Source organism: Drosophila virilis, chromosome 2, assembly GCF_030788295.1.
Source record: "Drosophila virilis strain 15010-1051.87 chromosome 2, Dvir_AGI_RSII-ME, whole genome shotgun sequence".
Taxonomy (NCBI): Eukaryota; Metazoa; Arthropoda; class Insecta; order Diptera; family Drosophilidae; genus Drosophila; species Drosophila virilis.
Window position 1 is genome coordinate 1,107,422 of NC_091544.1, and position 17,429 is coordinate 1,124,850.

Sequence of the window (17,429 nt, forward strand, 5' to 3'; positions counted from 1 at the left end):
ATATATGTATGTATGTGTATGTATATGTGTGTATACCTTGAATAAAATATTTGCTGCTCGAAATGTTGTGTATTTTTTCTGTAAACTAAGTGATTCTTAAGGAAGCCAACAGGCACAGGAGCCACACATATTACCCATTTTTCCTATACAATTGCAGGAACCGCAGCCACCGCCCAGAACGGTCAGTTTATAGCGGAGCTGCCGACCAGCGTTTGGATAAACAAATACGATTATTTCTTTATACGCAACCAGAAGCAGGGCTACAATCTGATCTTCAACGGTTACATGTACAAGAAGGAGGCCAGCTTTCGGGCGACCATCAACTGGATCTGCTCCGACGGCAATGGCAAGCGCATTAACGAGAACAAGTGCTCCGCCCGTGCCATTACCAAATTCGAAGGCGGCATCAAGCTCGGCAAGAATCCGCACAATCATCCGCCTCGGTTCACGGGCAATACGCTGCCCGCCAAGCTCATGACCAAGGAAATGTTATTGCAGCACTATTAAAAAGCCAAAACAACAACAACAACAACAAATCTCTCGTCTTGTAGTTTATTTAGTTGTGTGCGTCATCAATGTACAGTGAAAGCTCGATTTGAATGTCCTCATATATAAAGCTCAAAGAAATATTCAAAAATACACTGAAAAAAATCTTGAAATAGCTGATAGTGTATGATATATATACATATTTTTTTCAATGTAAATAATTAAATCAAATATCAAATATATCATATTTTTAGCTCAAAAAAATATTCATAAAATACACTGGAAAAAACCTGACCATAGCCGACAGTGTGATATATTTTAGTTTATTTTTTTTATTATTATTTTTTAATTTATTATATTTTAATGTAATTAAATCATGCCATATATCAAATCGAAAATCTTAAATGTACATACAAAAATCACAAAAATGCTTACGAAAATAGTTTTTTAAAGATTTAAAAAATTGAAAGCATAATATGACAATTTGTAAAAAGCTTGCGATTAAAATATGCTAGTTGATTATTTGAGGGCCACCTTAGCGAGCTTTCACTGTGCGCCTAGTTAAACTTAAGGCTCCTTCTAATATCTATCCCATCTGAGCATTTCTTCTCATCACCCATCAAACACATAATTTGCATTTATCATCCCGATACCACGCAGCAGCAGCCGCATCCGTCAAGTTCCAGCGCACAGCTCGGGGCGAGTTCCTGGTGATCGATGGGCGCAGCTATAAGAAAACCCGGGCCATGCAGTATCGCACATATTACCACTGCCAGACGCCCAATTGCGGGGCGCACTATGTGCACGTCGAGCTGAGCCGCCGGCCGCGTCTGACCAAGTACAATGGACATGCGATGCACTGCGTCCAGAATGAATTATAGCCAATAGCCTTAGTGTAAGCTTCTGTAACTGATTAGTTAACTTAAATGAAAAGCAACAATCGAAACATGAAGCCTTGTCTTTTATTTATGATCAGGCACAGCAGCTGCTAGCTAGACATTATCCGAATCCGTTTCACACACACGCACATCCTTTTTCTTCTTATAATTGCAGTCAAGTTCGACTATCAGATCAGCGTGGACGTGGACGTGGGCGAGGATCCGTCGCAGGACTGTCAGCAGCGTCGCAGCGCGGCGGTTGCCGTCGGCGACAACAGTTCGCCCTTCTTCATTGTCAGCAAATATGGCACCAAGCAGATCATGCTGAAGCAGCACACCTTCAACAGGCACATCACACGCGAGGATGTCACCTACTGGCGCTGCAGCCAGTTTGCCGTGTTGCGCTGTCGAGCACGGCTCAAAACCAAGCTGGACACGCTGACCATACTGAACAGCGAGCACAACCATGAGGTCATCTCGAAGGCGCGCAAATATGGTTCGCTCAAGCGTCAGCGGGCGGAGGCAGCGGCCCGTGCCGGCAAGGACGAGGCTGAGACGAGCGCCTGATTCGCATGTTAGCCTTAAGCCAATTGTACATATACGTAAAGCATGTTTAGTGGATCAGCTTCATACTCTCAATATATGTGTTAAATAAAACTCGACTTAGAGACGTGCACACAGCCTTGTAAACTCTTTATAAGAAACCTCTTTCTATCTATCCATATTTATAGATTTTCTGTATACTTTACTAATTTGTTTTAACTCTCTTTGTTTGCTCTCTCTAGATGCCATGTCGTATTACTCTTACATCACGGGCTTTCGCGGCAGCCGCAAGCTGAAGATCGGCGAGTTCACCTTCACGCGGAATAAGGCCACCGGGGCAAAGACCTATTGGTCCTGTGCACGCGCTGGCGCCCACAAGTGCAAGGCGCGCGTGGTTACCATACAGGATCACGACGTGATCGTCAAGTGCAGCCAGCACAATCATCCGCCATACTAGTCAACGTTTTTTTATAGTCTTTTAGCGTTAACAATTTAGCAAAAAATAAAATTGATTTCATTTAAAATGTTTGGCTACACCAATTGTTAAGTTCAATTAGCTTCTAATTAATTGCATGCCATGCGGACATATATAACTAATTGCTATTCCCACTCTCTACACAGATAGCTGCGCGGCGCTGGACGTGCTGGAGGATCTGAACCGGGCTGCCATCAAGCATTCGCTGCTCTCGTTTGTCCGGGGTCAGCGCGGCTGCAAACTCCTGGCCTTCAATGGCTACAATTATGTGCGCAATCGACGCAGCGGGCTCAAAACCTACTGGATATGCTCCAAGAAGGTAAGTACTCGAGCCCTGCTTCAATTAATTCATCTTGCATCAAACTCAAACGGACAGATTCGATCAAGGACAGACTCATACAAACGAAGTTCGAACTGGGACATGTTCGAGTTCGCTTTCAACAGCCGAACAAGTTCGAGTCTCGAGCGAAACAATTGTTCGACTGGCTCCATGTCTACCTCTAATGTGTCTAGATTATATTATTAATTTCCCAACCGATTCTCTACCTTCTCAGGGCAGCACCAAGTGCAATGCGCGCGTTGTCACGAACGTGATCGAGGGCGTGCACAAGATTGTGCTCGAATCCTGCCATCATACCTGCTTCAATTTCGATCGCAAGAAGCGTATGTCAATTATCACGCCGCTGATCAAAACGGGCCACAAATCGGCGGCCAAATCGTCGTCGTCAACGGGCCTGTCCGGCTTTGTCAAGACGGAAGCCGAGGAAGATTTAACGCTAGAGCTGCGCTCGCTTAATCTAAGCATCGAGGATCTGCAGCAGCTGCAGTAGCCAATTAGGATTAGATAAGAAACTAAATAATAAAATAAACTGGCCTGCTACGCAGCGCATAAGTAATATAAAACCCGCCAACTAAGTATATTTATTGTTAAGCAAGAGTCGCATTTATAATTCAAAGCCTGTCTCTAATTTGTAATATTTATTTTGTATGCTTGCAGTGCACATTCAGCTGCTGCGTCGCGCCTCGGCGCCTACGGTCCATTCCGCCTCGCAGCAGACGCTGGTGAAGCGCGTGCGGCTGGCCAAGACCATGGAGGATATACACTATATGAAAACGCCCGCCGGCAATTGTGTGCTGCACTGCGGCGAGCATCGCTATTTGCGCAATGCCGCCTACAAGGACAAGGTCTACTGGAAGTGCAGCAAGTGGCGCAAGCAATGCCGCGCCCGGATAATCACAAACACCACGTCCAATGGCCAGCCGCGATATGCCCTCAGCGGCGTACACAATCACGCGTAGTCGGACGGAAGGGCAGCGACTGCCAGCTAAATGAGGCCAATTAAACTAAGACTAGGCTAGTTACTTATTAAGTCGATGCATTAAATCAATTGCCTATAAGTTCGCCAGGCCAGCCAGGTGAGTTGTGCTTAATTTTTTAATTGCTTTAAATTAATTTTATTTTTGCTATTTTTTAGCCGCTTGACGTCTCAGCTTTTGTTTATTATTTGTCCGGCAGCTAAAATATAAGCTTCATGCAAACAACTAATAGAAAATGTTTTAATTTTTATTTGTATTTTAAGTTAATGCAAACAATTTGTTATTTAAACATGCAGTAAATATTAGTTATGGTAATTATTGTAAGGATATATTCAAACTACTTGAAACTACTTTTATTTTCTCTTATATCTTTAATTTTACACTTTCTGTTTGCAGAAATTATAAATTAATTGCATATTTTTTTCATATCTTCAATTTTCCTATTTGTCATTAACCCGTCGCCTTTTTTTTCTTTCAGCCTTGCGCCCGCTGGATCCCAACAATCTGGGCGACTATGGCAATGAGAGTTTTCTGCCCAAGTCGCGGGGCATTGTGCCGCAGTCCATACGCTGCGGTCTCTCTGCCAAGCGCAGCTGCACCCGCACCCTGGACGACTGGGATCGTGTGCGTTATATGCGCACGCTCGGCGGCGATGTGCTCATCTATGATGGGCAGCGCTTTACGCGGCGCGGCGCCTACGAGGACACAATTTATTGGATGTGCAGTCGCAAGCGACTGAATTGTAAGGTGTACATGATCACCAACCGAAACAAGCCCACCTATGTGGCCATATCGGGCGTGCATAATCACATCTAGAACTAGGAACTAGGAACACAATTATGCTCTTCTGTTATACTCAATAAATGTTCGCACAATCCTTAACATAAGCCTAGCCTTATAATTGCCATAGCACTCTTCTTACACAGAATATCTATTAATTTTGTAAACTGTGCTAATTGTTAATCTTTTCAAATTCTTTCAGAGCTGGCGGTCTTTGGCACGGGCCAGCGCGGACGCACAGTTCTGCTGCACAACGAACAGAAGTTTGTCAAGAATCGCAGCTCCGCCTCACGCACCTATTGGATATGCTCCCGCAAGGTACGCGATATGATTTCTTATGACATATGCATAGATCTGGGCTGCTTATAAAAATTATTAATTATTATTCTTCAACTTTTATACTCAATTTCTAGTTTTGTAGAAGTTTTGTTTATTTCTTTTATAACTTGCTGCTCTTGGAATAGGCCAGAAAGGATCTAATTTTGTTGTGCAGCAGGCTGCATTTCCTACTCCAAATATTCCCTTTATTCCTAACATTTCGTACCTTTCTTCAATATCTTATTGTCATAATATTGAGAATTATAAATTAATTGATATAGCTTAACTCAAAAAGTATAGAAACTTGGCACACAAAACTTGTTTTTTAGGTTTGGGAATAGTATATACATATTAAAATATAAAGAGTAGCATAGAAGAATGCGCTTTGATAAATAGAACTTTTGTATGGCCTATTTAGAAACCCAAAGTTCTTCAAGAAAGTGTATCTTTTCACTAGGGTTTATTTCTCTATAAGCTATGTACCATATTCGAGCCGGTAATTTGCAGCCATGATAATCTTCTAAGCATATACATATATCTTCCTGGAATTGCAACCATTTATAACTATATTCAATTTGCAGGACGTGACCGTGTGTCGTGCCCGTGTGGTGACCGCACTGGATGCCTCCGGGCAGGCGCGCATTATTAAGCGCAACTTTGAGCACAATCACAAGCCCAAGTTTCTGCACAGGGGCGTCAGCCTGTCGCAGCAGCTGTCCATAATTGAGGGCGCCACGACCGCCGCGCTGCTGAAGAAGGGCAAGATGAAGGGCAGCCTGTTGCCGCTGGCCAGCAAATAGAGGAGCAGCCTAGGCTTAAGCTAGGCTAGAAAAAACTGTCTGTTGAATGCAAACAAAATAAATTACATTTAAATAGGAGTTCTTTAATGCCTAAACCATATCAATTGTATATAGTCATAGCATTTAATTGTTGTTGTTCTTTTTTGTGGATTTGCTTAAACGTGTGTCACTAATCGGGCGTCTTTTTTTGCAGCATTTCACATCGACTTTGCGGACTCAAAGAAGAACGGCGGCAAGCTGCTGGTGATCAATGGCTTCCGTTTCTTCAGGAACAAGAAACGCGGCCATTTGCAGTATTGGAAATGCCGCAACTACTACAAGGAACGCTGCCCGGCCATAGCCATACACGATGAATCGACGCTCATCCTGCGGCTCTGCCATCAGCATCAGCACATGGAGAGCAATGACATTGAGATTAAGCCGCTACCGTCCACACTCAAGGAGCTGCAGCCGGAGGGGCAGCCGGAGGAGCAGCTGGAGCTGATCGACAGCGATCCGGCTGACATGGAGTCATCCACGCGTGCGCCGCCGCCGTTGCATGAGTACAAATCGAAGCATAGCTACGAATTTTAGTTAATATTATTATTGAAATCGTCTAGATCTAAGAATTCTTGTATTAAAGCACACAAATGTCTGCCCGGCTCTTTCAATGTAAACGAAGCAAGAAGAATTATTGTTATTATGATTATTATTATTGATGTGCTGCTCCGTTTCTCAACCATTTTTCTGCTTTCCTTGCAGCTCGCGGCTCGGGCCATGGCCAGTACAGCGGCTTGAAGCCTAAGATTCAGTTCTCGCTGTCCAAGCGCGGCGGCCAGCTGCTCTGGCTGGACGGATTGAAATACTTTCGCAACAACGAGAATCGCTCGAATTTCTTCTGGCGCTGCCATTGGTACTATCGTCATGTCCGCTGCCCGGTGCTGATCTGTATGAATAAGTTCGACTACAGCGACTTTCGTCAGATCCATCAGCATTGCCACGTGAAGCCGCAGCGCAAGGAGAAGCAGCCGCAGGACCGGAGCAGATCGCGTGCCCGTGTGCCCGTCGGGATCGAGGCGGACACGGAGCTGTTCAACATCTAATTTAAGTGATTTTTTTCGAACTTGGCTTGTAAATAAAAAAGAGAGAAAGATAAAGAAAAACTAGGAGCAAAAAACTTGTAAACATATTTGGCTAATCCTACATAATAATTGTATACAACCGCAACCTTAACTAATTCCACTTCATGTTTAAATCCTCCTTTCAGTTGTGCTGGCCAACGATGAGGTGCCCAATCCGGAGGATGTGCTCGTCTTTTTCACACAATCGCTGCGCGGTCGCCCGGCCATCATGGCCAATGGCATACGATTTCTGATCATGAGCGAAAACAAAAAGAAGATATTGTGGCGCTGCAGCTCGATGGCCACCAAGAAGCTCAAGTGCCCGGCACGCATCACCATGCTCAAGGAGAATCCGCCAAAGTTCATCATCAACAAGGCGGAGCACATGCATGCCGAACTGAAGCGCAACAAATATAGCTCCAGCAAGGCGCATTCCATCAACCAGACACAGACGCAGGACGCCGCCCAGATAAAGCTGGAGCGCGACATGGACGGTGCAGTCGGCTTCCAGCTGCACGAGGAGGAGGTGCACGAGCTGCACGAGCTGACGGACGATGCACTCTAAGACATATTAGAATTAGCAATGTGTATAGTTGAGAATAAAGTTCAAAAAGTGTACAAATATGGGAAATAGCTGAACTAGAACTTTACCAACTAGCTTTACAGATTCTCATGACTAGAATGTAACTAAAGTTGTTTCCTCTTCCATATATATGTATTCCAGATCTGCCCAACTTCTGCTATGTGATCAGCCAAAAGGGCCGCATCCTGCTCCTGCACGAGGGCTTCTACTATGTCCGCGAGAAGGCCTTGAATAATAAGACCTATTGGCGCTGCACTCAGTACACGACAGTGCTCAAGTGTCACGGACGGATGCACACGCTCAATGGACGGATTGTGCACTTTTGCAAGCACAATCACAGGCAGGAGGAATACGGACGCAAGCTGAAGGCCGCGCTGCGCGGGCGCACCTAGGATCACCTAGGGGATACTCACAACACATTCAATTCCTAAAGCAACACTAATTTTGATTTCAATTATATTTTTATGAACTGAGCAGAAGCAGGTTCGAATTCCGACCTCGCCTGGGCCGCAGGCCAGCAGCTATTTGAGAGCCAGATTGATTGTTTAAAACTCTAACAAATACTATTTAACATAATACAAATTCATGGAGCTTAGGATGAGTCTCCAGTTTGTAAAATTCTTTTATATTCTCTATATCAAGCACGATCTTTGGCACGTTAAATGCTTTCAAGTGTATTTAAGGTCTCCAGTGAACTGCAAAACTAGAGGTTGCCAGTTCGAATCCACAATTAGGTGTTTATATGTAACTATAAAACTCTATATATATGATATACAAATTATAATACTTATATATTTGTAGAGTTGAATGCTTTGAGGTGTATTTTAGGTCTCCAGAGAACTGCAAAACTAGAGGTTGCCAGTTCAAACCCGCAATGTAACTATAAAACTCTACATATATATGATATACGAATTATAATAGAAATGCTTTAAGTGTATTTTACGGTCTCAACCCAAGTGTTTATTAATATTTGAATGAAAAATAAAACGTATCTTAAATGTTTGCAGCTCGAAAAGCTTTGTGCCCCAACACAGGGGATGCTCTTGTCGAATTTCGAAGAACTTTTCGCACTAATCTCGCTACAATTTCTCACATTGCAGATATAATGCTTCTGGCCAACTTTACGAGCACCCGCAAGAAGAAGCGCAAACTGTTGATAGACAAACATGAGTTCGTGATGGATCGGAAGCTCAAAAGCAGCATTAATTGGCGTTGCGCGCGATATCGGAGCGCCAATTGCAAGGTGCGGGCCACGACGCACGAGCTGAAGAGCGGCCAGGAGGTCTACAGGATAAAGTACGCCAAGCATTCGCATTCATGAGGCAAAGCAAACGGAAGGGCAAAGGAAAAAGTGTAGCCGAAAAACGGGAAACTGTGAAAGCGTCGGCCACATCCTCTAGATTTAAAGCGGAAACCTTAATAAATGTCCTACGAAATGTCTAAAGAACTTTCGCCCTATTCAATGGATATTTAATTACCTTAGTTTAGCTTTAAATTCCAGCTCAGCTTATGTTAATCGAATCTTTCTTTTCATCTCACAGATCTGTTGCGCAAGCGCGGCATCCTGACCGTCACGGACAACATGGGCATTCCCAGGCTTCAAATGGACGGCTTTGAGTACGTACGGAAAAGTCGTCAGGGTTCGAAAACCTATTGGGTTTGCGCCCAGAATCGTCGCCAATTGCGCTGCTCTGCCCGCATCATGACCTGCTCCAGCACCGGCGAATTGGCGGTCAAGAATCCGGAGCATAATCACGAGCCAGAGTTTCCAATGTTGGATTACTGAAAGCGCTTCAAAGTTTACTTTTTAATAATTAGCCTCATAGCCGGGCAAAACCGGTCAATATAAGAACATAAATAATCACACGACAAACTCAGTTTAAGCCTATGGCATTAATTCCAGTTTCCATCAAAATTCGTGGATTTACCTCTCACGCGGAACTTTTCGAAATGATTTTGATTATCGTAAAAGAAATCAACAAAGTTTTTACAACATTTTCCGGGCTTGTAAATCGGTATTTATCCACTTTCGCCTAACTTCCACCTAGGAATGTGATTTTACAGAAATTCACCTAACTTTCACCTAGGTTTGTGGAAAGAGTGAAAATCATTTTTCAAGAAATATAAAAAACTTTTGCACTAACAATAAATTTCCTGCCGTTTCAGTTCGAGTACGTAATGGATCTAAGACCGAAGACGAGATGAGAAGGATCAACGTAGACTGAAATACACGCATTCCTGGAACGGAAATTGAACTGTTGATCCCATAGATTAAAACGGATCCAAGTTCGAGCTCAAGTCAATAATAAATGCTGTTTGCTAAAGCCGAAACAATTGTCGCCCTTGTCGCATAGAATAATGCACGCTACTTTAGTCTAGGCTTAACTTTCACCTGATCGAAGCTCTGAGGTATTCTAATTGTTCCATGTATTTGCAGATCTGGTGCGGAAGCAGGGCATCATGATTGTCAAGGGCACCAAGGGCAAGCCGAAACTTTTGATGGGCGGCTTCGAGTACTTCCGGAACAACAGCCGCGGCTCGAAAACCTATTGGTTGTGCGCCCGGAACAGGTATCTGCGCTGCGCTGCCCGCATCATCACCTGCTCCAGCACCGGGGAATTGGTCGTCAAGAATCAACAGCACAATCATGGGCCACAGTTCCAAATGGAGGCAAAGAAGACAACGTCCGATGCGAACAGCTCGCATTAGCTATTCCCCCCCCAACAAAGTATTTCTTTCTTCTTTCCAGTTAATAAAAGAGATTCTCTTTCAGTTTCAGATTTATCAGAATTATTGTTAACAGTCCCAATTTACACAGCTGCTCTGTGTACAAATGAGTTCTACAAAATAATCAAATAACATAGGCTTCTTTTTATTATTTATTTATTTGATTAACTTGTCATGATTCGAATTTCTCGTAGTCTTGTAAAAAGAGTGAAACAGTACTTCGATTATTTTTAACGCTAATCTTAGTAAATGTGTAGATTGGACAAAGAAATAGATTCAGAGCTTTGTGCGTGAATTTTCCAAAATATCGAAAGTTGAGGCTCAAACGCGTCTTTCCAGAAATTCTTCCAATCCCAGAAGAGATTTCAAAAATTGTAAAACAGGCCTCGATTGAATTTTAACAAGTTTTCCACACTTCCGATTAGAATTTTTCAGTGTTGTCTAACGTGCAGAGCTTAGCTAACCATTTCATACATTTTGGGCTGCTCGTAGATCGGAAATCGAATCATGTATATATATATATATATTTTATCTGTAGAGTTTTTTGTTCTCGTCTTGAAGTCTTGAACGTGAATTGATATTGTCTGCGGCACTTTGCTAATTTCTTGTGTAAATATTGTTTTGTTTATACAAAAGCTTGACCGAGAAAGACGAAAGCTGATTCAGATTTTCATACAGTTGAATTGTGTCTCATAAATTCCATGCGATGTGTGTGGCACATGCATAAACAAATACACGCACACGCGCACACAAACATGCGTGCATGTGTATGTGTGGAGGAGACTGCGTTGCGCTGTGGACAAAGCTGAACAAATATGTGTGACTAACTGCATAACGGGCAGGCGTTAAGTGCCTGCGATTAGTTAAGGCAGCAGTTAAATATAAAGCCTGCAATTCACATTTGCGTTGAGCATACAGTTACAAATATTGCTCAAATTTAAATAATTCAAGCGGTTCCGATGACCGTTAAAACGGTTACGCGGCGTTTGAAAACATGGTGGTTCATTTGTGAACGCTTATGAAGCACGAATGCCAATGCCTGTGGCTATATCTATGCCATGTCGTATTAAAAATAATTTTATAATATTTATAATTAAATTAATTTGCTCTTTATACAAGCAAAACTAGGCAAATTAAATAATTTTCGTTTTGTTCTCTCAAATATTCGAACTAGTTCATAGCTATCGATAGTATCGCTCAGAAATCGATTTCAATACATCGCTTGTAAATTCTCTTATACATATCGAAACATCGATGCCGCGAGTTCGCTCATTCGTTTTCACAGTATCGAAGCGTACGGTCGTCTCGCGCGTCGCGTAGATATTTTATTATTTTCTCAGCTTCTGGTAGGTGGTGCGCGCAGCAAATAAAGAAATTTGTGTATTGCAGCAGAAGTTTTTCGCTGCGCACAGGCTGTGCCGCTGCTTGCAAGAGACTCTACAAAGCCAAGCAGAAAACTAATCGTAACAAAGAAAAGCGTAAATTGCTGGAAAAAATAAGAAAAACAAAAATACATCCAATAGCAGTGAAAACGAAAAGAAACATTTAAGTTCAAGGTTTATTTCAACACAATGCCAGAACCGAAGTTCAAACGCATCTAAATTGAAAACTGTGTGCAGATTTTTGTATACACTGTCGTGTACGTGTGTGTGTGCGTGTACCTGTGCGTGTGCGTGTGTTAGTGAATGTGACTTCAGAATTTTGCTGTGGCTTAAACCAAAAGTCAGCCAGCACAATTATTGAATTAATAAATGTGCACACAATAAGAAAATATAGAAAACATTGTCTCGATCTATCTACGGAAAAATATCTAAACCCAATTACTCAGTTTGCTCTCAGTTTAATTCGATTGACACAGAGGCAGGCGGCAGAGCGCGAGCGCGAGCGCAAGCAGCAGCAGCAGCAGCCCCAACAAAATATAAGGCGACAGACTTAACTTGCCCACTCTTCGCCCGTTGGTGGTGGGAGACGCACACAGAGTACAACAACAACAACGGCAACAACCACAAGGAGAGGCAAACCTACTGCAGCTCTCAGCTCTGCTTTTGCGCAGAAAGACGCAGCGAATTCGCCGTGTCGTTTGAGCGCTGCTCAGTTGCAGCTCGGTCGACGCTGTTTGGAAACACCTTGCTCCAATATTTTTGCCTGGCTGTGTGCTCTGCTCTGCTCTGCTCAGCTCTATAACTGCCGTTAGTCCAAGCGACTCAGTGGCCGTTGACGTTGCCGTTGCCGTCGCAGTCGCCGTCTCAGTTTCGTTTTGTGCGATTCTTTAGCTGCAGCAGTAAAAATCGTCGGAAAATCGCAGCCACAAAGAAAAAGGCAACATATTTGTGTTGTTGTTGTTGTAATTTTCCAATGCTGCTTGACTGCGCTTTGCACGCGATTCCCTACAATTTGGTTGCGGCCAGCACTGCTGCAACAACAACAACAACAGCAACAACAATAACAAGCATAAGCAAAACGGCAGCAGCTTCAACATTGTCGCCGTGTCGCCAGCAGCGCCGCAGCATCGCCAGCCCCTTGGTCTCGCCATGTACAACAACAGCAAAGCGAGGCGCAGCAGCGATGCCAGCATAGAACAGGTTTGTAGCTTTAACATTTCTTTTTTTCTTCTTCTTTTTTGTTGCTTTTTTCGTCTTTCCGCTGCCGGCGCTGCCTCTCAGCTCGTTCGCTGCCGCAGCCTGCGCAGCGCTCGTTGCTTCGTTTTCGTTTCGTTCGCTTATTCATAACTTTTTTTGGTTATAGATTTTTGTCACCCACCCAGCGGCCGACCCTCGCCCCTCGCTGCCCCAAGACTTAGCTATGCTTTGGCATCCCAAACCCCCCTAGATACCCAAACCAACCCCTCCCCCGAGCAGCTCGCTCACATGCTCAACTGTTTCAGTTTTTCAATTATTAATGGTGGCCATTAGTGCGCGCCGTCCGTACGTTGCGCCGGCACGCCCCCCGCCTCGCCGCGCCTCGTGTCGTGTAGACTTTTTTCCTTATCGGACAAATTGTGTTTGTCTGAAAAGTTCAATGAGGTGCGCGCACTGCAATTGCACTTCGCTTCGCGGTCCAATCCTTTTCATATTTATGCTATCGACATATTTACAGTGAGAACTCGACTGAGGAACTACCTGGGTGATAATCTGCTTTAGCCGGGGGATTATTCACTTTCAATATTCACTGAATAAATAACTGAACGAGCGAACTAAATGACCGATTTAGTTCACGAACGTGTTCAGCAAATCGAGAATCGAGAAATTCCCACGCTCCGTGAATATTATTCAGACTTATTCATCTAATATTTGAATACAATTTCTTGTACAAAAAGTATCTTTTCATTTTAAATTATTTCACATTGTCCCTAAAGCGAAGCGGAAATAAGTTCGAATCGAAAAACTATACACAAACTGGATTTGAAAATAAAAAAGTTCCAGTGTGAAAGAAGAGCGGAATGGAATGTGATTTTCACTTCCAATATTCTCATTTATTCATCTTATATTTGAATCAAATTTCTCTTACATAAAATTGTCGCTAAAACGGAGGTGAACTTAGTTTGAATCTAAAAACAACGTAAATTGGGCTTGAAAATAAGAAATGGTCTAAGGTGAAAGAAGAGCGGAATGGAATGTGAATTTCTAGGGAATAAAAGAGAGGTGTTAAGTGGGCACGGAGTTGTACCACGAGTGGACCCAATGGGGGACCTAATAAGTGGACCCAATAGAGGACTCAGTGGGTGCTGCACTTAAAGCATATTTTGAATTCATCAATTAAAATCGAAAAATATCGTGTACATACCTCGAACTTGTAATAACAAAGAGGAACATTAAAAAACAACTATCTGAAGCTCCGAATATCGCAGTTGTCCGCTCAAAAGAGCTTTCACTGTAAGGCACAATATACAATAGGGTTTATGTGCATTTGTAGGCCTGATAAAAATCATGTTGGCATGTTGCCTGGCTTTTCAGATAGCGATGACGATTCGAACCCGCAGCACAACGGAAATGCGTTGCATTAAGTGAATTACGCGACACCCTCCGAACCCCCTTCCTCCCTCGAGCTGTTTCACCGTGTTGACTAATTTTCCCGCAACATGCTTGCGCGCGCGTGTGTGTGTGTGTGTGTGCGTGTGTGTGGGTGTTGGGAATGAAAAATTATTACTACAATAGCTGCCAACTCATAGAGATAAGATCCGCTCACAAATATACGTAATTTCACGGAAAAAGAGCTGGTCTTCCTTCTGTGTGTTGTGCAAATCTTGGTCATATCTTTGTGAATTGGGTCTACAGTCAGGCATAGCTTGCAATTTATGTAGTATAGAGATAAGAGAAAGGTGATATCTGCGACTACAGTTAATCATAATAATAACTTATACGGGTAATGCAGACGGTCATATATACGGGAAATATCCTGTGCAAAGTACTGTGTTGGCAGTTTTGGAATGGAAAGGCAATAAGATTTTAGATACGTTCAAATTCATGAGTTATGCGAGGTCAACAACCAAGTGAACTGGGAAATAAAATAACTATTGAAATTTGATAGTTAAAACGGACGATCTAAAATCGAGTTAAATCTAGATACGATTAAGACACAGGATTAAACTGATCTAGATTTCCCAACTCTTCGGCGGGTTGAAGATTGAATTTCCTTGCCATTATACTATATAGCTGATATTCGAAATGTATCTGTATGACTAAATGAATGAATAACTGAGATTGAAGATCAGAGCTAGAAAGATGCAATTTTCACTGTAGTTATTTGAAGTGATGAAGATGCTTCTTAAGACGGGGTTTCAGGCAATTCCACCCGCAAGTGGTGAAAAATGTTTCAATGCAAATTTTTCGTTTACGATTCGATCATGTTTAAAGATCTTTGTGAGAATTTATTTGATACGTTCCTGGGTGGCAAATGCATGTTAAAGGTTTAATAAACGCAAGTTTATTCCTCAGCTTCAAGATTCTCAGCTTGAGACTGAAATGGATGATTGATTTTAACACTTGGTTCGTCACTTGTTTTATTCGATGCACTTAAAACATATTTTTAGGTAGAAGTGGAGTTCAAAATGATTAGATTCCAAGTTTCCACGGGCGTGTACTTAGTGGAAAGGCCGTCTCACAAAAAAGTAGGCGATGATATGGGAAAAAGCTACTTTTTGACTCGAAAGAATACTTTATCTGTGGTTTCATCAACTGCCTTCTTAGTCATAAAAGAGCCTTTACTTGATAGAAAAGAGAACAGAATATTAAACTCAGTGGAAATATTTCTGTCGGAATTTCCAATCCAAAGTTTTGGATGTACTCTGTAGATGAAATACATCCTCATGATGTTATTGACGATGTCTCCATTGAAGTTCCTGCAGCAGAATTATGTATACCTTCGCAAAATAGTTAATAAAACTTAAACGAAAAAAAGGGTTCTCGAACAATACGCCAACTATAGGATGTATACATATTTATGATGATACAGTCTGGCCTTTTTAAACATATTGCCTGATGGATTAATGTCAAGTTTCATTAGGATACCTCTAAAAATGCGAGGCTAGACGTTCATTAAACAACTTATTCATGAAAGGCTACCCTCATTCGTTGCCAACTGCTTGCTCTCAATAGGAAATGCATGCCCGATGAAAAACTTCGTGTTATTGTTAAGTTCCTTTTTACCTGACTGCCAGATCCTTGTGCTGCAATTGGCGCGGTACGTACGGCTTGTTTCTACTACTTTATTATCCCCAGCTTAACCGTGTGTAACCCAAGCTCTTTGTCTTGTGCAGGCACACACACACACACACACACACAGATCCTTGAGACCCACCCCTTGAAACCAACCCAATTTGCCACAAAAACCAATAAAGTCATTTCACAGTCAAAATTATAGCAGCATGTCCTTCGCCAGGCTGGGTCCATTTGATAATTGCTTAAAGCTGGACGAGCCGCATCTCGCAACACTTTGTCATGGCCCATTCCCGTTTGCGAAAACACATGCGAAACTCGTGTCGGTTCGCATATGTTGCTCAAAGTGATTATTTTCACTAAAAATAAACGAAATGAATGATTGATGAAGTGAGACAAGGGAGCGAAACGTTGCGCCCAAATGTCAGACATCAACACCAAGAGAAGACCAACCCCCCCATTCCCATTTCCAGTTCCTTGCTCCGTTGGCAAACAACATTTCAATCGTAATGAGAAGGGGAAAGTGTCATTTAATTGAAAGCAGGTGAAGGAGGCTGCCATTTGCCAAGATGCAAGATGGAAGATGGATGCTGGGAGCTGTTCTTTCGGGTCCAGCCTTTTGTCACAGCCGCGAACCGCAGCCGCAGCCAGACGGAAATCGTAAAAGTGTTGCATAAAAATATTTTTTATGTGTCTTCGTTTGCGCCTTCGTCTGGCCGGCTGAAAAATCATAATAATAAAATGCAAATAAAATAAGACAAACAAGAAGCGATATATTTTTTGTCAGTTGCCGAATATTCAATACCCTTAAAGAACACATAAAGCTAGGCAGATCGTGTTAAGATTAAAAATTGCTTTTGAGCTTGAACTGGTAACTGTCTACTGGCTGGTTCGACGCTCACATATTGTTTGTATTATTATTTGACGTATTATTTGACTTTTGAATGAAAATCAAGTCTAATCGATCTGCTGCTTATTTAAAAAGGCGATACTTTTGTCAACAACTGATGATTGCTAATGGAATCGCAGAATGTGAAGTTTGTAAATGTTACATATTTCGGATATAAGCGCTGTGATCTGCTGTCACATTTGTAAAGCTGACTTTTATGGATGCATTTTCGATGTTTTTCATACAAAACTTGACCATCGTGTTAGCCCACTTTGAAGTCGAGTCTTGGATCTAAGAGCTCCATAAATAACTTTATAGTTCTAACTGTTTAGGCTCTGTGTTGACCACCTGACTGATAAAAAAAACCCATTGGGATATAGAATATCTGACAGAGTTTGTCTGGATGTTGATAAACCAAGGAAACTGTTCATTCTTCATGGGAACTGCTTTTATGATAAAGAAGGCGCGACTCAAAGTCGGGTCTATGCCAAGTATCATCACCCAGGCAGACGCATATGGCTCCTTTTCTTCTCGATGCTGTCCAAGAATAGATACATTTTAAGCTCTCTGAGATGCGTCACATATTTGTTGGCAAAATGATAATGCCCAACGAGGCAAGGGTACAACAACAAATGCCACAAGACGCCAATGCAGAGCAGAAGGCGTGGCGATGGCGCTGCGTGGCATGAATGTGACCGTGCCACATATTTCGTTTATATTTACTTGACAACTTTCGCAGGAGTCGTCGTCGGTTTGGGCTCTTTGGTCTGGTCTGGTCTGCAGGCCCCGGCGCTGCATGTCATCAACAACATCATCAGCGACTACGTCTCCGGCTCCGGCTCCAACTGCAACTGCGGCTCCGACTGGTGTCTGCCGTCT

At 42.7% G+C, this 17,429-nt stretch overlaps 2 protein-coding genes across 20 annotated transcripts in view; both read left to right on the top strand.

The window, feature by feature from the left end:
• LOC6635019 (modifier of mdg4) overlaps window positions 1–10,060 on the top strand; it is a 29,979-nt gene extending 19,919 nt beyond the window's left edge. The window contains exons 5-6 of one of the 17 annotated variants that reach the window (XM_015169418.3): window positions 4,682–4,797; window positions 5,379–5,675. In XM_015169418.3, coding sequence (XP_015024904.1) covers window positions 4,682–4,797; window positions 5,379–5,597 — 335 coding nt within the window. In that variant the 3' untranslated portion in view covers window positions 5,598–5,675. Of the gene's footprint in view, window positions 1–157; window positions 594–1,146; window positions 1,382–1,539; window positions 2,045–2,149; window positions 2,380–2,528; window positions 2,702–2,936; window positions 3,286–3,379; window positions 3,756–4,177; window positions 4,587–4,681; window positions 4,798–5,378; window positions 5,676–5,790; window positions 6,232–6,338; window positions 6,743–6,843; window positions 7,314–7,421; window positions 8,283–8,380; window positions 8,744–8,821; window positions 9,154–9,717 lie in introns of those variants that run through there. The other 16 variants (XM_015169416.3, XM_070207170.1, XM_015169427.3 and 13 more) reach the window with 16 other exon arrangements.
• Window positions 10,061–11,272: 1,212 nt separating this feature from the next.
• The window catches only part of aus (argus), a 36,326-nt gene continuing 30,169 nt past the window's right edge, over window positions 11,273–17,429 (top strand). For 2 of the 3 annotated variants that reach the window (XM_032439140.2, XM_032439141.2), the window contains exon 1: window positions 11,277–12,589. In XM_032439140.2, the coding sequence (XP_032295031.1) occupies window positions 12,539–12,589 (51 nt within the window). In that variant the 5' untranslated portion in view covers window positions 11,277–12,538. Of the gene's footprint in view, window positions 12,590–17,429 lie in introns of all 3 variants that reach the window. The other variant, XM_032439142.2, reaches the window with a different exon arrangement.